This window comes from Lontra canadensis, unplaced genomic scaffold (assembly GCF_010015895.1).
Source record: "Lontra canadensis isolate GAN:19392208 unplaced genomic scaffold, GSC_riverotter_1.0 scaffold143, whole genome shotgun sequence".
Taxonomy (NCBI): Eukaryota; Metazoa; Chordata; class Mammalia; order Carnivora; family Mustelidae; genus Lontra; species Lontra canadensis.
The window spans coordinates 3,307,553-3,331,005 of record NW_022631137.1 but is presented as its reverse complement, the minus strand read 5'-3'; the positions used below and the strand labels follow the sequence as shown (position 1 = coordinate 3,331,005).

The following is a 23,453-nucleotide window of genomic DNA, read 5'->3' as shown; positions in this document are numbered from 1 at the left end:
AAGCGGACTCCCTGCTGAGCAGAGAGCCAGATGCGGGGCTCCATCCCAGGACCCTGGGATCATGACCTGAGCCGAAGGCAGAGGCCTTAACCACTGAGCCACCCAGGCGCCCCAACATGTATTATTTCTGTGTACACACACACACACACACACACACTCTCTCTCTCTGCCCCTCCCGGCAACAACCTCACGTGGAAGGGCTTATTTCCAATTTAGCAGGCAGGGAAGCTGAGACTCAGGGGGGTTAAGTCATTTGCACAGGTCACACCACTGTTGACAAAGAGTCACGCACTCATCTCCATAAACCCAGGGTGGACAGGCGCTCCGCTTTCTGTGGGGGAAGCTGGGGGAGATTGCCCCTTAGCCAGTGACACTCCGGAGCGGGGCTCCTGCCACCCACGGTATATAATCGTTGTGTATCGTGCCCGGAATGGTGGGGTGGGCCCGGAGTTGGGGCCCCAAGGGTTAAGCCAGGGACATTCCCTGTAGACTACCCTCAGAGACCAGGACAAGCAGGCTGCCATTTTCTTGTCCAAGAATTGACACAAGAGGGGCCTGACCACATAGGGCCCCAAGTGGTTTCCCAGTTCTGCAGCCCCTGGCTCCCAGCGGTGTCCTCAGGACACTGGGGTGTTCCAGAGCCCTGGCTCTAGGGGGCAGCAGAGCAAGGTTTGGCAAGAGGGTCCTCATTGGTGCCCCCCACCCCACCGTGGGCAGTGCCATGCCTGGTTCAGACCTGTGGGAAGCCAACTGCCTCTTTCCCTTTTTACCCCCTCCCCGACCCCCTCCAGAAACCTGAACACCTGTGGGGCATTTGCCAGCGGATCTGGAGATCAGCTTTGCTCTTCAGACTCTTTTCTCAAAACCCAGGCTCTCCCAACTCCAAGAACTCTCTCCTGTCCCAATTCTAGAGGCTTCTAAGGAGCGAGATGCCTCCCCATCACCTTCGCTGCATGCTTCTTGGAAGGGGTCGTCAGTCTCCCATCACAGAAGGGCTTGAAATGAAAGGCTGACGTCTGTCTGTTCAAACACCCAGCACCTTCTCCTTGAGTGCCCATCGGGCCCCACTCGGGCTCTCAGAAGCATGCGCACTCGCCCACATTCTCTGGTGTCCTAGCAACCAGAAGCTCTCATCTGGGCTCCGGCTGGGACAGGGGCCATTTTCTCCCTGACCGCCATGACCCGCCGCCTCCCCAGGCCTCAGAGGACCTGTCCGGACAGCTGGTGGGTTCTCTGAAAGCCACCACTCGTACCCACGGACGCCCAGAAGCCCAGCCCCACCGAGCCTCCCGGCGGGATGAGTTTCTCGCTGACGTTCTCCGAGCTGGTCAACATCGCCGTCCCGCAGTGCGGGGTGGTGAACTTCAAGGCTCTGCACGTTCTGCTTCAGGGCATCCTGGAGCACATCCACATGGCCGAGCTCAAGAAGGTCCTCTCGGGAGACGAGGACTTTCTCCAGTCCTCGCCAGCGGTGTTTATGCCCCCGGAAGCGGACGCCCAGCCCGTCCTCAGCCCCATGAAGAGGCTCAGCAATGTGTTTGACCACGTGGTGAGCCGCATCGACAAGATGGAGAGCCAGCTCGCCGCGCTGCAGGACCTGCCCTCCACTGCCCAGCTGCTGGAGAGAAGCCGAGGCAAGGGCCAGCCCGCCCAGGACCTGTGGCACCTGATCAAGCTCCGGAAGATGGTGGAGGGCAATGAAGAAGCCACGGCAAAGGTAAACCACCTGGCCTCCAGAAGCTTCCTGCCCTCCTTGCTCTCCTCCCAGGAGTCTTACCCCTGTTCCCGTATACCCCTTGTGATGGACTGTCCCCAGATGCAGGAGCAGGAATGGGGCTTTGGAGTCAGGCAGAGCCAAAGCTCCAAGCTTGTGTCCTTTGTCAAGTGTTGAGGAAAGAAGCTGGACACAAAAGGCCATGTATGGTATGATTCCATTTGTGTGAAACAGGCAAATCCGTAGAGACAGAAAGCGGACTGGTGGTTGCCAGGGACCTGGGGAAAGTTGCAGCGGGGGGAATGGGGAAGGATAGCTTAGTGGTTATGAGGTCTCCTTTTGCAGTGATGAAAAGAGTTTGGAAACACCAAATTTCTGCCACTCTCTGGTTCCCTAATCTCCTTCCCCTTCACCCTCAAGGCTCTGTTTGGCTCCCTCCCCAGGGAATCCCCTAGAAGGAGCACCAAGCTCCAGATGAGCCGGAGGCTTACATCTGTTAGCCCCTTTGATCTTCACAGCACCTCCTTAAGACAGTTGCAGTTCCCGTCCCCAGCTTACAGGTGAGGAATTGAAGCACTGAGGTTAACCCAGTTGAAGTCACACAGTGTCAGAAAATGGGAAGCTGGTGCAAACCAGGGGCCAAGAGAGTCGGTGAAAGGCATAGGAAGGTGGATTGCTGAGTGTGCTATCACTTACCCACTGGGCCGGGGGAGGACTGTGGTTTCCTCCTCTCAGGATTCGCTCGGGGTTGATACTAAACCACATCATGTGTGGGAGGTGCTCAGCACAGAGCTCGAGGTGTTCTGGGCGTCCAATCAGCGGCCGCTGTTAGTATTATCCAGAGACTTGAACTGAGCAGGGAAACCGGGATGCCCGGGACCTCACTCCGGAGCCCTGAGGGACAGGGAGAGGGTGCAGTCTGGCCAAGGTGGGCTGAGAGGCAGGGCAACACAGACCAAGGTTAAACCAGGTGTCCAGGGAAGGAGCAAGAAACACAGGACTGCATGCTTCTGTTTCCATGAAACATCAAGAACAGGCAAATTGGTAGCGATAGAAAGATTAGCGTCTGCCAGGGGCTTGGAGGTGGGGGGCTATGGGAGTGACTGCTGATGGGGTTTCTCTTCAGGGTGATAAAAATGTCCGTAAACTAGTGGTGACAGTTGCCAACCTTGTGAATGTACTGAATGCCACTGAATTCTTCATGTTCACACACACACACACACACACACACACACACACACCCAGAGACTGGCAGAATCGACCAGAAGAAAAAAGGCATGATCTAACCATACCGTCTACAGGAGACGCATTCTAGATTCAAAGACCAATAAGTGGAAAGTAAAAGGACAGAAGAAAGATACTCTCTGCAGGCAGCAACCAACAGAGAGCTGGAGTCTGACACGGCTCGTGAGAGACAAGACAGACTGGAAGACGGGAATCGTTGCTAGAGACAAAGAAGGCAGCACCGGTGGCCCAGTTCAGGTTACAGAGGCCTTGGAGGCTGGAAATGTGGACACAGTGTCCGAGCATCCTACCCCCAGCCTGACTTGATGGGTAGAGGCTTCTAGAATGCACAGTACTGGGCGCCTGGGTGGCTCAGTGGGTTAAGCCTCTGCCTTCAGCTCAGGTCATGATCTCAGGGTCCTGGGATCGAGTCCCACATCGGGCTCTCTGCTCCACAGGGAGCCTGCTTCCTCCTCTCTCTCTGCCTGCCTCTCTACCTACTTGTGATCTCTGTCTGTCAAATAAATAAATAAAATCTTTAGAATGCACAGTACCCAGAGTGACCCAGCCAGCTCGTGAAGGGGGCTGTCAGACAGGTCGGACATGGGTGTGCAGCCTTCACAAGACTGTTTGCACACCTAGGGTTAGAGAATGTGCCGCCCCCAGGCCTGGCTGAGGTTGCTGGGGTTACCACAATGACCGCCTCCCAGCCCCTCCCCTTCAAGGGGGTTGCCATGGTAGCTGGCTCTGGGATGGTGCAAGCTGCTTAGCTAAGTGCACCAACCAGCTGGTCCGACTGGCAGACCCAATGTCATGTCGATGTCCAGGTCACCTCAACTGCCCCTGACCCCCCTTCCTTTGGGGTTTGCTGAGTTAGTGTCCTCCGCCGTCCTTTACAAACACCTGTTCAGGTGTGACGGCCCCAAGTGGGGAAAAACTAGTCGGCCAGCCCTAGCACCCACCCCAGACGGGCTGAATGGTGCCCAGAAAACTAGGGCTGTCAACAAGGAGGCTCTTGAAAGAAGGTTTGCAGGGCTCCACAGGCACGGTTAGCACACTGCCAGATCTGGGGCTCGGGCACCGCAACAAGTCCTTACTAGAGGGACTGGGGTTGCAGCGTTCCTTGTGCTCACGGATAATCGTCTGGGGTGAAGACTGTTGTGCACTGGGGGATGTAGGATGGCAATCCTGGCCTTTACCGTCCAGGTGCCAGGAGCGACCCCTGGTGGTGACAACCAAAACTGTCTGCAGACTTTGCCAAATGCCGGCTGGGGGCCAAGTCGCCCCCTTTGAGAACTGCCGAGGGAGGAAATCTGGGCTCCCCTTACTCGCAGTATGTACTTGTCATCGAAGCCCCCTCGGGAGGCTCTGACCTGGCTTCCGAGCCTGTTGGAGCACCAGCCCCACCTGTGTCGCACTCCCAAAATTGCAGACTCCCAGGCCCTGCCCTCACCTCTCAGTGGCTCACAGCCAGTGGCTCACAGGCCCTAACCAGAACCGGAGTTTTATTTACTTATTTTAAAAAGATTTCATTTATCTATTTATTTGAGAGAGAGAGTGAGACAGCATAAGCAGGGGGAGTGGCAGAGGGAAAGGGAGAAGCAGACTCCCCACTAAGCAGGGAGCCAGAGGAAGGGCTCAATCCTAGGACCCTGGGATCATGACCTGAGCCGAAGGCAGAGGCTTTAACCAACACTGAGCCACCCAGGCGCCCCCACTCCCAACAAAATTTACAGTTCCCAAATAGCCATCCAACAGACTGTGTTGAACTTCCCCCAAGTTTTCCTAAAACAAAAAAAATTTTTTACAGCTTCGTTGAAATGTATTCATACATATATTCGTGTGCGTACCAGAATGTTCATCCGTTTAAAGGATATGGTTCAGTCGTCCTCTCTGGAGGGGCGGCCCCGACCGGTCTGTTTGACGGTCAGTATGATTCCTGATGCTTGGAGCGAAATAAAGCTTTGCTTGACCTTCGCTTTGTATCAGTCTCACTCCTTTAATCACGGGCCCATTATTGGGGTTCCCCAATTTTGGGAGGAACCCAACAAAACTAAAGAGTCTTTATTTACTGAAGTGTGTTTCTAGGGAATGTTATGCTTTCTGAGATTCGAGTGGAAATGATCCCATAAAGGTTATAGCGGGGAAGTGAGTGGGGATTTCTGTGAGGCCGTGTGCGGAGGTCTGAGGCTGGGTGAGGTACCCATGGGAGAGTCTGTTATACTATTCTCTCCACTTTTGTATGTTTGAAAACATCAATTAAAAAAAAGAAGTTCTCTAAGGTGTAATTCAATGCCTCACCAAAAATAAATAAATAAATAAGTAAATAAATAAATAAATAAATAAATATAAATAAAGGATATGGTTCTGGGTGCCTGGCTGACTCAGTCTGGAGAGCGTGTGACTCTTGATCTCAGGGTCATGAGTTCAAGACCCACGTTGGGCATGGAGCCTACTTTAAAATTTTTAAAAAGTGACAGGGCCCCCTGGGTGGCTCAGTGGGTTAAAGCCTCTGCCTTTGGCTCAGGTCATGATCCCAGGGTCCTGGGATTGAGCCCCGCATCAGGCTCTCTGCTCAGCAGGGAGCCCTCTTCCCCCTCTCTGCCTGCCTCTCTGCCCACTTGTGATCTCTGTCTATCAAATAAATAAATAAAATCTTTAAAAATAATTTTTTAAGTGTACAGTTCAGGGATTTTAGCCTATTCACGGAGTTCTGTGAATATTACACTCAATTTTAAGACATTTTCAACAGCTCCCCCAAAACCCCTTAACTATTAGCTATCATTCTCCTTCCTGCTCCTCCTTGAGCCCCACTTTTGCACTTACTGTGGTGTCTTCAGGGTTCATCCACGCTGTCCCGTATATCAGTGCTCGATTCTCACCATTGCCAAATGTATTCTACGGGACGGATAGACTACTTTTGTTCACTAGTTGGCGAACATTTGGCTGTTTGCACCCATAGGCTGTTAGGAGTCGGGGCCCCTATGACCCATGGGGCACACATTTTCCTGTGGACGTAGGTTTTCATTTCTTCTGGGCATGTACCTCGTGATGGAGTTGCTGGATCATAGGATCATTCTGTGTTTCAGGTTTGAGGAACTGCCAGGCTGTTTTCCAAAGCGGCCGCACCATTTTGTGTTCTCACTCGCAGTGTCTTAGGGCTCCAATTTCTCCACCTCCTCACCAACACTTCTTAGTTTCTGCCTCTTGACTCTAGCCACCCTTGTGGGTAGGAAATGTACCTTACTGCGGTTTTGATTTGCCTTTCCCTGGTGACTAATTGTGTTGAGTATCTTTTCATGCGGCTAGCAGCCATTCGCATCTCTCCTTTGGAGGAATGTCTGTTCAGATTATTAGCCCAGTTGTAATTGGGTTGCCATTCTGTTGTTGAGTTGTAATTCTCCATATATGGGGCGCCTGGGTGGCTCAGTCGGTTGAGTGTCTGGCTCTTGGATTTGGCTCAGTTCCTGACCGCAGGGTCCTGGAATCGAGCCCTGCATGGGGCCCCATGCTCAGCGAGGAGTCCGCTTGAGGATTCTGTCTCCCTCTGGCCCTCCCCCTTCTCATACACATGTGCTCGCACATGCTCTCTCTCTCTAAAATAAATAAATCTTTAAAAAAAGTTATTTATATATTCTGGATATATGATGCCATGTGTGTGATTTGTACATTTTTTAAAGATTGTATTTATTTGTCAGAGAGGGAAGGGGAGAGAGAGAGAGCACAGCAGGGGGAGTGGCAAGCAGAGGGAGAAGCAGGCTCCCTGCAGTGCAAGGAGCCTGTTGCAGGGACTCGATCCCAGGACCCAGGGATCATGACCTGTGCTGAAGGCAGACTCCTACTAATCACTTGAGCCACCCAGGCTCACCTTATTGACGGTGTCCTTTGATATGCAAAGTTTTAAATTTTGCTGAGATACAACATACACATCTCTTTCTTTTGTCACATGTTTTTGATGTGGTGTTGGCTTGTGCTTTTGGTGGCATATCTAAGAAACCATTGCCTGACCAAGGTGATGAAGATTTACAACTACATTCTCTCCTCCAATACAGGAGTAAATGGTTTCTGGTTTATCTGTTAGATTTAGGTCTAGGAACCATTTTCACTTAGTTTCTGTACATGGTGTGAGGTAGGAGTCCAGCTTTACTCATGGGGATATCCAGCTGTTCAGTACCACTTGTTGAGGACAGCTCTTTCCCTTTTTTTTTTTTTTTTTTAAAGATTTTATTTATTTGACAGATAGAGATCACAAGTAGGCAGAGAGGCAGGCAGAGAGAGAGGAGGAAGCAGGCTCCCTGCAGAGGAGAGAGCCCGATGCTAGCTCTTTCCCTTTTGATTTGTTTTGGCACTCTTATGAAAATCAACGGACTATGCATGGGAGTGTATTTCTGGACTCCCAATTCCCTTCCGTTGTTCTTTGTATCTTTCCTTATGTCGGTACCACACTGTTTTGATTACCATAGCTTTGCAGAAAGTTTAGAAATTAGGAAGTGTGAGTCTTCCAGCTTTGTTTTTCTTTTTTCAGATTGTTTGGCTATTCTGAGTCTCTTATATGAACATACGGATTTTAGGATCAGGATGTGAATTTCTATGAGAAAGAACACACTGGCGTCTTTATACGGATTCAGCTTAATCTGTACATCAGTTTGGGAAGTGAGTCTTCCAATCCAAGAAACACATAGCATAGGGTGCTATTTACGTATCAGTCAGATTTATTGGGATATAGTTCATAGACCATACAATTCACCCATTGAAGGAGTGGACAACTTAGTGTTTCTAGTCTGTTCACAGAATTGTACAACCATCACTACAGTCAATTTTAGAATATTTTCACCACTCCCAAAAGAAACCCTGTACCCTTTTTCACCATTTTGTTCACTCATTCCCCATTCCAGCTCACCCCCAGCCCTAAGTAACCACTAATCTGCTTTGTGTCTCTATAGGTTTGTTTATTCTAGATGGTTCATGTACATGGAGTCATGCAATTTTGTCTTTTGTGTTTGGATTTTTTTTTTTTTTTTTGAGAGAGAGCGCGCACGCACACATGAGCAGGACGGGAGGGCTGAGGGAAAAGGGGAGGGAGAAGCAGACTCTCCCCCGAGCAGGGAGCCTGACTGTGGGCTCCATCCTAAGACCCTGGGATCATGACCTGAGCCAAAGGCAGACACTAACTAACTGAGCCACCCAGGCGCCCCTGTTTGGATTTTATTAGTATCGTATTTGTGAGGTCGTCTTTCTGGAATCAGTACTTCCTTCCTTCTTATGGTTGAATATATCATGTTTTGCTTACCCATCTGCCAGTTGATTGACATTTGGATCATTCCCACTTTGGGCTATTACAAATAATGCTGCTATAAATATTCATATACAAGGTGGTGGACCCATGTCTTCATTTCTCCTGGATATACACCTAGGAGCAGACTTGCTGGGTCATTTGGTAACTCTGTGGTCAACCTTCTGAGGAACTGCCGCACTGTTTCCTAAAACGCCCACTCCGTTGTGCATTCCCACCATTTCTCCACATCCTCACCAACACTTTACTATCTGGCTTTTGGTTCTAGCCATCCTTGTGGTTATGAAGTGGTATTTCATTGTGGTTTCTGTTTCCCTGATAATAACGTTGAGCATCTTCTCATGTGCTTATTGGCCATTTGAATATTATTTTTGGAAGAATGCCTGTCAGACTTTTGCCCACTTTATTTGGGTTTTCTTATTTGTCATTGGATTCAGTTTACTGGCATTTTGAGGACTGTTACGTGTATATTCTAGGTTTCTGGTGATGTCTTGGTCTGATTTTAGTACCAGGGTAATACTGGCCTCATAGAGTAAGTTTGGAATTCTTCTATTTTTTGGAAAAGGCCGTGAAGAATTAGTATTCATTCTCCATTAAATTTTTGATAGAAGGGGCACCTGGCTGGCTAATTTGGTAGAACAGGTGACTCTTGATCTTGGGGCTGTAAGTTCGAGCCCCACATTGCATGTGGAGATTACTTAAAAATAAAATTTTAGGGGGCGCCTGGGTGGCTCAGTGGGTTAAGCCTCTGCCTTTGGCTCAGGTCATGATCTCAGGGTCCTGGGATCAAGCCCCGCATCGGGCTCTCTGCTTAGCGGGGAGCCTGCTTCCCCCTCTCTCTCGGCCTGCCTCTGCCTACTTGTGATCTCTCTCTCTGTCAAATAAATAAATAAAATCTTAAAAAAAAAATTTAAGGACACCTGGGTGGCTCAGTTGGTTAAGTGTCTGCCTTTGGCTCAGGTCATGATCCCAGAGTCCTGGGATTGAGCCCCACATCAAACTTCTTGCTTAGCAGGGAGCCTGCTTCTCCCTCTGCCTGATGTTCCCCCTGCTTGTACTTTTTCTCTTTTTCATGTGCTCTCTCTCTGGTAAATAAATAAATAAAATCTTTTAAAAATATAATTAAAATACGGGCTGCCTGGGTGGCTCAGTGGGTTAAGCCTCTGCCTTCGGCCCAGGTCATGATCTCAGGGTCCTGGGATCGAGTCCCACATCGGGCTCTCTGCTGGGCAGGGAGCCTGCTTCCTCCTCTTTCTCTCTCTCTCTCTCTCTACTTGTGATCTCTCTCTGTCAAATAAATAAAATCTTTAAAAAAAAATCTTTAAAAAAATATATAATTAAAATAAAGATAAATAAATGTGTGGTAGAAGTCACTGGGCCTGGGACTCTCTTTGTGGTATTTATTATTATTATTATTACTGTTTCAGTGTCTTCACTTGACTTAGGTCTATTCAGGTTTTCTATTTCTTCTTCTTGAGTCAGTTTTGGTGGCTTATGTCTTTCTAGGAATTTGTCTATTTCATCCAACTTAACTAATTTGTTGGCCCATGGTTGTTCATAGCATTCCTTAATAAGTGGTTTTATTTCTGTAGGATCAGTAGTAATATTCTCTCCTGTATTTCTGCTTCTTCTCTTTTTTTTTCTTGGTCAGTCTCACTAAAGATCTGCTAAGTTGGTTGATGTTTTCAGAGAACCAACTTGTAGCTTCATTGATTTCCTCTCTTATTTTTCTGTTCTCTATTTCATTAGTTTCCATTTTACTCTTTATTGCTTTCATTTTTCTACATGCTTCAGGTTTAATTTGGTCTGCTTTTCCCCAGTATCTTAAGGTTAGCTTTACCTGCATCCTATAAGTTCTGGTATGTTATGTTTCCATTCTAATTAATCTCAAAGTGTTGTTTGTTTGTTTGTTTGTTTGTTTAATTTTGTTGATGATCTCTTCTTTGACCCATTGGTTATTCAGGAGAGTGCTGTTTAATTTCCATTTATTTGTGAATTTCCAATAGTTTTCTCTGTCACTGATTTTTTTCTTTAAATCCTTTGTGGTCAGAGTACAAATTTTCCATGATTTCAGTCCTTTAAAATGTATTGGGACTTGTTTTAATGACTAGCATACTGTCTGTCCTATAGAATGTTTTCTGTATGCTTGAGGAGAATGGGTGTCTTGCCATTGTTGAATGGAGTGTTCTATAGGTGTCTGTTATGTCTACTTGGTTTATCATGTTGTGCAAATCTAGGGATGCCTGGGTGGCTCAGCCAATTAAGTGTCTGACTTTGGCTCGGGTCATGATCTCGGGGCCCTGGGATTGGACCCTGCTTTGGGCTCTGTGATCAGCGGGGAGTCTGCTTCGGCCTCTCCCCCTGCTCCTCTCCCTGCTCCCAGTCTGGTCTCTTTCTTACTTTCTCTCTCTCTAAAATAAATAAAATCTTTTTTTTTTAAGATTTTTATTTATTTATTTGACAGAGAGAGATCACAAGTAGGCAGAGAGGCAAGCAGAGAGAGAGGAGGAAGCAGGCTCCCTGCTAAGCAGAGAGCCCGATGTGGGGCTTGATCCCAGGACCCTGGGATCATGACCTGAGCTGAAGGCAGAGGCTTTAACCCACTGAGCCACCCAGGCACCCTATCAAATAAATAAAATCTTTAAAAAACAACAACAACATTGTTGTGCAAATCTATTTCCTTGTTGCTCTTTTATCTAATTGTTTTATTTATTATTAAAAGTGGGGTATTGAAGTCTCCAACTATTCTTGCTGAATTGCCTATTTCTTCTTTCAGCTATGTCCATTTTTGCTTCATATATTTTGGGGCTACATTGTTAGGTATATATATTTTTGTAATTATTATATCTTCCTGACACCTTGACCATCTTATCTTTATAAGTGTCCCCCTGTATCTCCTAGCTACAATTTTTGTCTTAGAGTCTATCTTATCCAATATTAGTATAGCCATGCCAGTTCATTGTATTTAAGGATTTTATTTATTTGAGAGAGAAAGAGTGTGACAGAGAGAGCCTGAGCAGAAACAGTGAGGGAGAGAGAAGCAGAAGCAGACTCCCCGCTGAGCAGGGAGTCCCACTTGGGACCTGGGATGACGACCTGAGCCAAAGGCAGATGCTTAACCCACTGAGCCATCCAGGCACCCCTCCAGTTCCCTTTTGATTACTGCTTGCATGGTATATTTTTTACTGGCCTTTTGTTTTTGACCTATTCATATCTTTGACCATACATTGTGTCTCTTGTAGACAACATGAGGTTGGATTGTGTTTTCTTATCCATTTTGCCAATGTCTGCCTTTTAACTCAGAGTTTAATCCATTTACATGTAATTAATTACTAGTAAGAAGGACTTTTGCTATCTTGCTGTTTGTTATTTTTGTTAGCTGAATGCCTAAACTATGCACTGGGCCCTTCATATACATCATCACATTTTTTTTTTTCATCATCACATTTTTAAAAGATTTTATTTGTTTGGGAGAGAGAGAGCACAAGCACGGGGAGCAGCAGGCAGAGGAAGAAGCAGGCTTCCTGCTGAGCAAGGAGCCCAGCACGGAATTCGAGCCCAGCACCCTGGGTTCATGACCCAAGCCAAAAGCAGATGCTTAACCGACTGAGCCACCCAGGTGCCCCTCATCATGACTTTTTTTTTTAAATTTATTATTTATTTGACAGACAGAGATCACAAGTAGGCAGAGAGGCAGGCTGAGAGAGAGGAAGGGAAACAGGCTCGCCGCCGAGCAGAGAGCCCAATGCGGGGCTTGATCCCAGGACCCTGGGATCATGACCTGAGCCGAAGGCAGAGGCTTTAACCCACTGAGCCACCCAGGCGCCCCTCATCATGACATTTTAAAGACTCATTTTATGATTATGGAATCTAAAACCTGGGAAAATGCATTTATGATCCCAGTCGGGGGGGAAGCTGAGCCATGAGCCCTCAGCTCCATGAGTGGCTTCCTCACTGGTCCTCTGGCCTCCACCCTTCCCCTCCCAGGGCCAATCTACACTACACATGCAGCCAGAGAGACCCTTTAGAAGTGTAACTCTGATCATAATTCCCTTGCTGATGTTCCAGTGACTCCCACTGAAAGTCCTGACATGCGTCTTAATGAGAGACTCCTGGTTAGTGAATGTGTTCAGATGCAGAGTTGTCTCCGCCCCACCCGGGTCACCTGAGTGAGAGCTCAGCGCTGTTGACTCTGGTGTCGTTTGCTGGCCTTTGAGCATGTTCCAGACCAGGCCTTGGTAGAGCCAAGAGGACCTCTTGGATCATGGCCAACAACAGACAGCTCCTGGACACGACATACCTTTTCCCCCAGCCGCACCCAACTTCACATTTTCCCCTCTTCTTCCCCTTTAGTCCATGAAGACTCTGCAGGACTTGCTTACTGACATCTGCGCACTCAGGGGCACCACGGAGACTCTCAGAGAGGATCTGGACACACTGAAGGACATGGTTGACAAGGTAGACCCTCTCCAGCATCCTCTGTGCTGGCCATGCTGCTTGGAACTCAGGTGGTTGGGGTGACAGTACACATCTAGGGAGCCTGTTTTTTGTCAAAGGACACAGCTATGAGAGCAGGAGAAGGGGTTTGACATGGCCCAGCCAGTTGGCCCATCCCACTAAACTCTCCATGGCTTCCACCCTTCTGTGTTAGGACATCATTTGTAGATAACAGAAACCTGGCTCATCCTGGCTCAGGTAGAAGAGAATTTAGTGTCTCATTTTCTTTTCTTTTATTTATTTATTTATTTATTTGACGGAAAGAGGGATCACAAGTAGGCAGAGAAGCAGGCAGAGAGAGAGGGGGAAGCAGGCTTTCCGCTGAGCAGAGAGCCGGATGTGGGGCTCGATTCCAGGACCCTGGGATCACGACCTGAGCCGAAGGCAGAGGCTTTAACCCACTGAGCCACCCAGGCGCCCCTAGTGTCTCATTTTCTAAAAAGTCCACGGTTACCTTCAGGTACCACCAGATCTAGGTGCTCCATCAACATCTCTCTGTCAGTGATGTTTTCCTGTGGGTTGGCTTCATTCTCAGGCAGGCATTCCCAAAGACTCCAGGCTGGCCATTCACCAACATAGCAGAAAGAGAACAGCTTTTCCTATTCTGTAAAGCTCCGTTCACCCTGAAAAGTAGAATAAACCTAGCACAGGCATACAGTCTATCTCCCTTAGGAGTCCCAAGGACATCAGCTCAGGTATATACTCACTCCTTACCATGATGTAGAAGGATGCAGAGTCCCTGAAGCATGAGTCATTGGTGAGTCAGAGCTGGGCTCAGAGGCCAATACTGACAGGCTGGAATTGCAGCTAAGATTTTACAACTTGCCCCCAGATAGCATGGTTTAATGTATTAGCCCAAATTCACAGGTCAGTATACACATTTGATTGTCATGGCAGCTGTGAGAACTTGGTCTGGGTTGCTTCCTCTGAGAAGAAAGGGCATCACAAAACACTAAAAAAAACCCACACAAAACCAAAAAAAACAAACCAAACCAAACCAAACCAAAACACTAAAACGGTTCCTTCAACAAATCTGTTGGAGGAGGGGCACCTGGATGGCTCAGTGGGTTAAGCCGCTGCCTTCGGCTCAGGTCATGATCTCAGAGTCCTGGGATCGAGCCCCGCATCGGGCTCTCTGCTCAGCAGGGAGCCTGCTTCCTCCTCTCTCTCTCTGCCTGCCTCTCTGCCTGCTTGTGATCTCTCTCTGTCAAATAAATAAATAAAATCTTTAAAAAAAAAAATCTGTTGGAGGGAAAAATGCCTCCTCAGCCTACCCTTGGAGATTCTTAATGTACATTTTTTTTGCCCACTAAAGGCTGAGAAGTCCTGTAGTGTAGAAGCCCACTAAATACTTTTTAAGGCCAGCATTTTCCAAACTTACTTCCCCAGGAAACCCTCTTCCACCCCTTTCTCACTCACTAGGAAACACTTGCTTTGGGATCCGTTCTTCCTTCTCCAACTCCGTCACCTAGAGCTTAGTCCTTGTCTTTGAGATGTGGGGGAAGCAGGGCCAGGACCAGAACCTCCACCCCTGGCCCATGAACTTGGCTTATTTGACAGATGCAGCCAGAAGTAATGGATTCTTTGCTTGAAGATCTGAAAGGACAGAACAGGAGGATGAGCGCGCTACAGCGGGAAGTGGTGAGAGCCTCCACTTCCCTTCCCAGTCCCCTGGCCTCTAGCCCCGGGGTGCTGGGGACAGGGAAGAATAAGGAAGAGGACACAATCTAGAAGGCACATGTGGACAAAGGAGCCATCCGAGGGCATCACCCCTCATTCTCAACCTCCCCTTCTGCCCCCCAGGTTGCTCTCCAGAGCAAAATCCTCACCATCCCCAAAGCCGACGACGTGGTACTCTGGAGCAGCCTCCACGAGGCCATGTTTGGCCCTGTGAGTGGAGGAGGAAAAGGGGGGCTGCAGTGGAGGGCTGGGGAAGGCAGGGTGACCACTGAGCTGGCCTGGAGCAGCCCTGGCTAGCCTCTCCCCCTCTCTTGCAGGGAACTTCTCCAGGACGAGCTGGTCCAACACAGATTGAGGATTCAGACCTGTGGCAGTTGGTGGGGCAGCTCCCAGAGAGAGGTCATCCTAAGACCGAGCACCTTGAAGCTGTCGGTCCTGTCCAGATCTCAGAGGCCATCCAGAGCCCCATGTTACTGGAGACCGGCTGGCATTATGAGACCCCAGGACAGCTACAGGAGGAGGAATCTGCCCAAGACATTCTGCTTGCCGAGGCCCAGGGGCCAGGGCAGCCTCCGGGGCTTGAGCCCAGGGCTGTGCCCGCACCGGGACCACAGCCTGAGGCCATGCCTGCTCTGGGGCCTGTGCTGGCACCCGGTCTGACACCTGGGTTCCCACTCCTACCTGGGTCTCCGTTCATAGCTGGCCCTGGCCCTGGCCCTTGGCCTGCCCTCAGACCTGGGACTGGCCCTGGACTTGGGGTTGCCCCTGAGCCTGGGACTACCCCCAGGCTTGCATCCGTCCCAGGGCTTCAGCCCCCACCGCGAGAACACTGGCCTCCTCCCAGAGGCTTGTCCAGGGCTAGCACATGGCCCTTCTGGGGCTCAGACTTCTTGCAGCCCGCACAGTCCCAGGTCTTCAGGGCCCCACCGCCAGCCAGGGAGTTTGGCTCAGCGTGGCCCCCTCCACTGCGGTCACAGTCTACACAAGCAGACGTGCACCTGCTCCCAGCGGTCTCAGAAGCTGAGGAAGACAATGTATCCGAGGATGTGCCAGCCCCTCAGGCCAGGGCCCCCAGGGTTGGGGCCCCCAGGGCTGGGGCCCCTAAAGAAGCGCCCGACAAGGCACCCAGCAAGGCTCCCCAGTCTGCCCTTCAGCACCTGAGGACCACCGCGGCCCTTGCGGCTGCCGCCGCATCCTCCTACGCAGCTGCTGCCACCTCAGCAGCCCGGAGAGCCGAGGTTGTTGCCAAGGCTGTCAGGGATTCCCCTGCCACCAAATTGGCCACCATAGCAACGGCCATGGCTGCATCTGGGCCCTTAGGGACCTTCGCAGACATCCTGGGTGCGGGCTCTTCCCGTGGGGCCTCGGCTTTAACGGAGGACACAGAGGTGGAGGACGACCTCTCTTCCGTGTACACTGTGGCCAGCCTCCCTCCTGAAAGGACCCTGTCCCGGGTCATGCTGGCTGCCCAACAGGCCGTGACCCCTGAAGACAAGAAGATGGCCGTCAGGTACTCCATGGGCTGTATAGCCCAGATGCCCGTTAGACACGACTCCCTGAAGGAGGAGTTTGCCCAGCTGTCATCTGCCCTTCAACAGCGCTTGAATTACCTAGGTAGGTCCGGTTTGCTCCAGGCCCTCCCTCCCTGCAGACTTCCAGAAGTCCCTCGTCTCCTTTGTTTCGCTCCCCCAATGAAAGCTGTATTAACCATTAGCCATTCATTCCTTTGGCTTCAGCATTTGCCTCTTACTAGTCTCTCCTTTCACCACGAATGTACCATGAGGTCTTCTCACATTGGAGAGGGGTGGTTAGGGTCTAGCGTTGGCCCTGAAGAAGGAAAATCACACATCACGATGACTCTGGAAAAGTCTCTTCCCACAGCCTGTACAGCACAGTCTAACATGTTTCGATAAGTCTGGATCTGGCCAATGACCCACTGAACAGACCAAAGATGATGTGGTCCGAGTGGGGTTAGGAGCTTCTGCTGGGCAAACAGATGTGCCCTTAAAGACCACGGAGGCTCTCGGGGTGGCAGTAGAAACGGTAGATTTACGCTCCCATTTCATGCCCGTGATGGGCAAAGTGCTCGCTGAGGGGAGTGGAGGCCGGAATAGCTTTGTCCAGTCATTTTCAACCTTGTGTCTCCCCACTCCACCGTCAGCATGTGGGGGTGGGGCAGGGCAGGCTGCGCCCCACCCCTGGAGCGTCTGACTTGGTTGGCCGGGCAGAGCCCAAGAATTGCATTTCTCACTCATTCCAGCAGTTGCTGCTGCGGCTGCTGGCCCAGGGGACCCACTCTGAAGCCATTGCTATTTGAATCGTTGTCTTTTTTTTTTTTTTTTTTTGCACCTTGCCAAGCACCATAGTTGAATTAAGTCAAATCTGTAGGTGGCGTTACCCCTAATTGGCGGTGCCGTTCCACAGATCTTCAACCAGCTAAACTAGGTCGCTCTCAGTGAGTACTGGTGTGCAGCTGAGAATATGGTAGTAGTAGATTGAAATTTAGAAGGTAAAGCCATAGGAGCCCAAATTCTCCCTCTGACCAGCTGCCATTGTGGTTCAGAAGACTCAAGATCGTTGGTAAACGTATTTTGGCTTGGATTTCTCCTACCTTCCTAGGTGTATTCGTTACCTTTTAACCTTTTCTGGAACTTTATATACGGTACATTTTTTTTTAAGTTCCCGCTTTCTTTGTTAAATCATCCTTTCTATCTCTTGATGAGATAATGCACGTCACATATTCTCATAAATAAGGTGTTTTGTAGTTCTGCTCAGGACCTTGTTTTTGAATCAGTGTCTATTCCCAACACAGGGCTCAAACTCACAATCCCGAGATCAAGAGTCATATACTTTACCGCCTGAGCCAGCCAGGCACCCCAGCTCAGGGCCCTTGCTGGGAGGGGAGTAAGTTCCAGAGAGGCCTCCCTAGGCCTGTGCCGTCTAATATGATAACCGGGAGGCGCACGTGGCTGTCAGGCCCACGACATGGGGCGAGGCCCAGCATAGACGTGCTCTGAGTGTGAAACACACGTCAGATATGGAAAGCTTGGGATGAAAACAAGAACATAAACTATCTCACTTTTTTTTAAATCCCATATTGAAAGGGAATTATTTTGAATATATTGGGTTAAAGAAAATATCAAAATTAATTTTGCCTGCTCCTTTTAAAATTTTTTTCAAAGATTTATTTGAGAGAGAGAGAGCGCGCACGTGCACACAAGTTGGGGGAGGGGCAGAGGGAGAGGGAGAGAGAGACTCAGACTCCTGGCTGAGCACAGAGCTCAATGTGGTGCTCAATCTCACGATCCTGAGATCATGACCTAAGCCAAAATCAAGAGTCAGGTGCTTAACTGACAGAGGCAGCCAGGCACCCCTCCTTTTTTTTTTTTTTATTTGTTTAAGGAATGTGGCTACTAGAAAACTTTGAATGACCGCAGAGACCCCCAGGCTCACAGTCTCTTGCTTTTGGACAACGCTACCTCCAACAACTCCTTTGAGAAGCAGGTGGGACTCTAGATGAAGCCTCTTTCCCCATCCTTGCCCCTGACAGCCACCCCCTCCTTCACTTTCAGCTAATTTGGGAGCCTCTGCCAAGCTTGGGTCGACAGTGGACGTGCTGCAGGAAAAGATCGGGAGCCTCCAGAGATCCAGGATGAAGGTGTGTGTGCCCCAGGCAGAAAGAGCTTCCGGGATGGGAGGGCAGCTTGAGGCAGGCTGATGGCAGAGTCCCTGACCCAGGACAGCGTTGGTCTGTCCTGTAGCAGAAAGGCACCCTGGGAGAGTAGGTGGGACCAAAGAGGGAGACCTGATGGGTACAGAGGTCCCAGTGGGTTGTGCCTGGGTGGCTCCCCTGGCGGGAGTTTTAGGGGGACACCGAGGTGGCAGGTCCAAGAGACACACTGGCCTGGTACACTGTCGATGCCCCTCCCCAGCCATGGTGACCTTAGGGGCAGAGGCCCTTTGTGTCCATGTCTCCCCCTCTTAGGAAGAGGAACTCGAGAGAATTTGGGGCCACCAGATAGAGAAGATAAAACATCACCACATCGTGCTGGACAGGGCAGTGGAGAAACTCCAGATTCGCTTGGATGACTTAAAGGTCTGGGGTTCGGGCGGGCAGCTGCGGGGGAGTCCTCCGAATGTTTGGACATTTGGGCCCTCCCCGAAGGTTTCACCGACCCACTGAAGGTGGGGACACCAGGGCCTGGGCACTGGCATTTTACTCTCTGAATTACACTTCAGCGGAAGCAAACACATCCCACCACGCCCACCTCCACCTCCACCTATAAACCAGAGAGCCCAAGCAATGTCTTGTTACAGACTGCTGGGTCACCCACCCCCAGAAGGGTGCCCGGCGTGGAGCAAATGCTCAAAATGTGCTGAAAGAATCAGGGAATGAATAAGAGGATTTCTTGCATCAACTGTTAGGCTTGTAATGTTTCCCCTAACCCAGCTGGTTTGAGAATTCTCAGCACAGGGACGAGGAGTGGGGGAGGGGCAGGGTATCTTTCTGGAATGGCAGATTTGCCGACACCACAATTTCGTGGACAGACACAGAGCGCCTTGCTGGGGCTCACCTGGCCCAACACCCCCTCCCCTGGGCCTGGAGGGTTTGACTCAGCTGGCCTGACATCCCTGGCCTGATGGTCCTCAGGACCCGTCCATTCTGAGCCTTGTCTCAGAGGTGTCCCCAACCTTTGGAGGAGGACTCTGAATCATTCGCAGCAGGAGGAGATGACCTTCCCTCAGAGAGTAAGACACGAAAGCCCACACAGAACCACTGGAGATGGTTTCCATGGGGCCTTCTGATTCCAAGTCAGAGGCTATTGGTGGGATGCATTAGGATGTAGGAGGCACAAGAGGAAGGCCTGTCTCCCCCTCGCGAGACCATGATGCATAGGAATCAGGCTGGGACACACGCAGGGCGACTTGGAGGGGAAAGAACTCCTGAAGGGGGAGCCCCTTCCTAGCCTGAGCAAGGGTGCCGGGTGTGGGCAGAGGGGCCGCTGGCTTGGTGAATGCCGAGACTGGGAACTCCCTGTCCCCTGCCAGCTCCAGGCCCTCACTGCCACCGCCCTGCAGAGAAGCTGGGCTGCTGTTCCCGTCCGGCGTTCCGTTCGGGGGCCCTCCCAATGGAGACCAGAGCCAGTGCCTGGGGCACGTGTCGTGTGTGCCCAGCACTCTGTTCCCGTCCTACGCCACAGCAGGGACCAGCGCTCAGTCTGCCTCCAAGTAGCTGTCGCTTGTTGAGGGGAACTGCAGAGGATGAGGCCTGACCAAACAGTTCCAGAAAGAACAAGTCAGCCCTTGTGCTTCCTGCCTCTGTGCCAACAGGAATCCGTTGCTTCTCAAAGTTAACCCTGGAAGGACCTGGAGCAGGGTCCCGTATACAACACACACTTCGTTAAATATTCCCTAAATGAATATAGGCGATAAGAAATCAGCAGCCCTGGGGAGACTGTCCTAGAGAAACGAGGGAGGCCAGAGAAATGCTGCGGTTCTCTTGCAACATCTGGAGCTGTGAAGAAACGCAGCAGCCGCTGCTTTCCCTGGATGCCCGCAAGAAACGTCGGGAACAGAGCAGGTGGCATGAGAAACCCTCTTATTCATTCACCGAGTCATTCAGCCTGTGCTACACGCCTCCACTTTGCACCAGGCACTCGGCTGACGGCTGGCAGCAAGACAGTCACCATCCAGGCCCTTCGGGGTGGTGGGGGGTGGGGCAGTGGTGTATTTGTTTTTGTTTTTTTTTTAAAGATTTTATTTATTTATTTGACAGATAGAGATCATAGGTAGGCAGAGAGGCAGGCAGAGAGAGAGAGGAGGAAGCAGGCTCCCCGCCGAGCAGAGAGCCCGATACGGGGCTCGATCCCAGAACCCCGAGATCATGACCTGAGCCGAAGGCAGAGGCTTCAACCCACTGAGCCACCCAGGGGCCCCTGTATTTGTTTATTTTTAACCAGAGTGTAATTTATACACCGTAAAATGCCCAAGTCTAAGGGCTGGGTCCACATCTGCCTGTTTGTGTAGCCACGCCCTCACCATCCAGTCAAAATGGAAAATGTTTCCGTCCTTGGCGTGCTTCTCTCAGTTTCCCACCGAGAACCCAGCCAGAAAATCAGTGTGGGCAGAACTCTTTCTTACGGACCATACGGAAAACGTGATTTGCGTTTTGCACTGGGACAAGGGTCTTCCCCTAAGCCCGAGGCTGCATTCCAAGACCCCTCCTGGAGCAAGCAGTGACCTTTGGAGTTTGGGCATGGTGCGGGAGGGCGCAGATAAGGCGGCCAGTGGCTACGGAGTGCTGACTCTGCCATAATTAGCCAGAAGATGCCACTTCTTGTCTCTCTAGGCTCTGGGAGAGGCGTGGGATTAGTGCCCCAGGAAAGAGCAGGAAACAGATCCAGGCCTTCTAGAAGCCAGCCAGGCTCACGTGGCTGGGAGGCGGCCGGCTGTTGGGGTTCAGGGCACTGGCTGTGGTTTAGATAGGCCTGGCTTTGTGCTGCCACACTCAGTGCTGCCACTGACTGGATGTGTTTGTTTCCTGTGGCTCCCATAAGAAATGATCATAAACTGCATTCCTTAAAACACGAGGGACCCGGTCCATCACAGTTCTAGAGGCTAAAAGCCCGAAATCAAAGTGTTGGCAGGGCCTTGCTTGACAGAAGGCTCCAGGGGAGGAGTCTTATCTCTTCAAGTTTCTGGTGGCTCCAGGCATTCCCTGGCTTGTGGCCACCTCCCTCCAATCTCTGCTTCCCTCTTCCCTCTGTTGTCTGTCTTCACATCGCCTCCTTTTAACGACACCAGTCAATGGATTTAGGGCCTGCCCTGACCTAGTATGACCTCATCTTAACTAGTACATCTGCAAAGACCCTATTTCTAAATAAGGCCACGTTCACAGGTTCTGGGCAGGTATGAATTTTGGGGAAGACATTAATCAACCCAGTACACAGCTAACCCCAGCAGTAGAAGTTAGAAGATCCCAGCGAATCACTCCTCTTTGTTAGGTTTTTTTTTTTTTAAGATTTTATTTATTTATTTGACAGAGATCACAAGTAGGCAGAGAGGCAGGCAGAGAGAGAGGGGGAAGCAGGCTCCCTGCTGAGCAGAGAGCCCGATGCGGGGCTCAATCCCAGGACCCTGGGATCATGACCTGAGCCGAAGGCAGAGGCTTTAAACCACTGAGCCACCCAGGTGCCCCTGTTTTTAGGTATTAACTAGAAAGAGCCAAGTGGAGATGTAAATATTAATGTTGGGCCTGATGATTCCAAAAGGTCAGGGCTCCCCGCTGTTGTGGGGTTGGAGGAAGCAACCTGACTTGAGGCCAAAACAGGGCCTTCTTTCCATACCTCCACTTCCCATTCTAGACCTTGGGACCCATCTTCTGGATGTGATGGAACTTGGCATTTATTAGACTTAGGTTCAACTTCAGATAACATAACCTCCCCCCAAAATAACTGACTTAAACCAGGTGTAAGTTTATTTCCCATTCACATTCAAGAAACTTGGTCCAGAGGTGGTGTAGAACTCCACGGGGCATGACTCCCATTCCTAAGCTCACCTCAAGGTACAAGATGGCTGCTGGTGCTCCAGTCATTATCTCTACATTCAAGCCAGCAGCAAAGAGGACATACTTCATTAAATAGTTATTTTTCCTACCTACTTCCTACCCACTTTGATTTATACCCCAGCGGGTCATACTGAGCTATAAAGGGGGGTGTGAAATGAATTCTTGATTCTGGGCTGCCAGGTACCAGCTGAAAGTTTGGGGACTCTGTTCCTGAGGGTGAGAGGGAAACCAGATACAAAGCGAGAAGCAGAAGCCTATTTCTAGCTTTGGAGGAAACATGACCTCACCTTCTGGGGACATGGCTCAGGAGGTGTGAGGCTCTGAGACTCTTCCCAAGCAGGTTAGCTGCTGCTACTGTCAGAGGGAGGGTGCAGTACGTAGAGAGCGGGCAGAGTTAATGGACAGAGCTGGTTCCTCATGGAGTGGGGGATGGGATATAAGAGTTTTCCTCTGACACTGGGGCACAGCCTGTGTGGCATATAAGTGTTTGGTTGATAAATAGACTCAGGTCTCACCAGACCCCATTACAGATACGAGCTGAACTTGCCTTAGACTTCCAGGGACCCAAAGTGTTAGCACTGGTTTACATTCTCCTTCCTCAAGTCTGCCTTCATGTGCAGCCAAGTTCCTATGATGCCACCTTCAAGGGAACACCTGGTCCCAAGGCTCATGTTCCTTCCCTTCTGATCTGGGCACCTGGAGTCCACACCTGGTGTGCCCACCCTACCTGCTAGCCACCTGGCCCTATTGTCCCTTCCTAGCACGTGGTAAGGGCAGCCATGGGAGGAAGATGTTATCCGAAGGCCTCCAGGGATGGCAAACATGCCCTTTGCTTCTGTTCTTAGGTTGTCCATGCTCAAATTAAAAACCTCGAAATGCATAAGGTGGACAAAAGTGTGATGGAGCAGGAGTTGAAAGAGGTGAGTGGGGGTGCCTGGGTGCCTCAGTCAGTCGAGCATCTGGTTTTGGCTCCGGTCATGATCCCAGGGTCCTGGGATCGAGCCCCACATCAGGCTCCCCACTCACTGGGGAGTCTGCTTCTCCCTCTGCCCCCCACCCCGTCATGCTTGAGTTCATGCTTGTGCTCATGCATGCTCGCTCTCTCTCCCTCTCTCTCTCTCTGAAAGGAATAAAATATTTAAAAAGGAAGAGAGAGATGAGTGAGCAGAGTTTCCTCTCTCCTTCTGCCTGTCCATCCTGAGCCCAGGTCTCCCACCCAGGGGAATGGAGTCATGCAGTCAATACAAAACCTGGTAGAGAACCTCCCACAGTTTCCTTTCATCTTTCTCATTTAGAAGGGCTGGGGAAGCTTCTCCAAAGTTGTCCAATCAACTTCTATTTTCAATGACTCAGGATTAATGACAATTTATTATGTGAACTTAAAAATCATGCACCAGCTTCTCCATACACAGGAAGACCTTGGCTTAGACCTGACAGTCACATTTGAGCCAATTAGACCCCAAGTTTGAATTTAAGCC

The 23,453-nt window shown here is 50.3% G+C and overlaps 1 protein-coding gene across 1 annotated transcript in view; it reads left to right on the top strand.

Moving 5' to 3' along the window:
* Positions 1-1,276: 1,276 nt before the first annotated feature.
* CUNH16orf96 (chromosome unknown C16orf96 homolog) overlaps positions 1,277-23,453 on the top strand; it is a 35,038-nt gene continuing 12,861 nt past the window's right edge. Inside the window, exons 1-8 of the mRNA XM_032843771.1 lie at positions 1,277-1,717; positions 12,585-12,689; positions 14,289-14,369; positions 14,532-14,618; positions 14,726-16,022; positions 17,981-18,066; positions 18,394-18,504; positions 22,821-22,895. Of these exons, the coding sequence (XP_032699662.1) occupies positions 1,298-1,717; positions 12,585-12,689; positions 14,289-14,369; positions 14,532-14,618; positions 14,726-16,022; positions 17,981-18,066; positions 18,394-18,504; positions 22,821-22,895 (2,262 nt within the window). The 5' untranslated portion in view covers positions 1,277-1,297. The remainder of the gene's footprint in view (positions 1,718-12,584; positions 12,690-14,288; positions 14,370-14,531; positions 14,619-14,725; positions 16,023-17,980; positions 18,067-18,393; positions 18,505-22,820; positions 22,896-23,453) is intronic.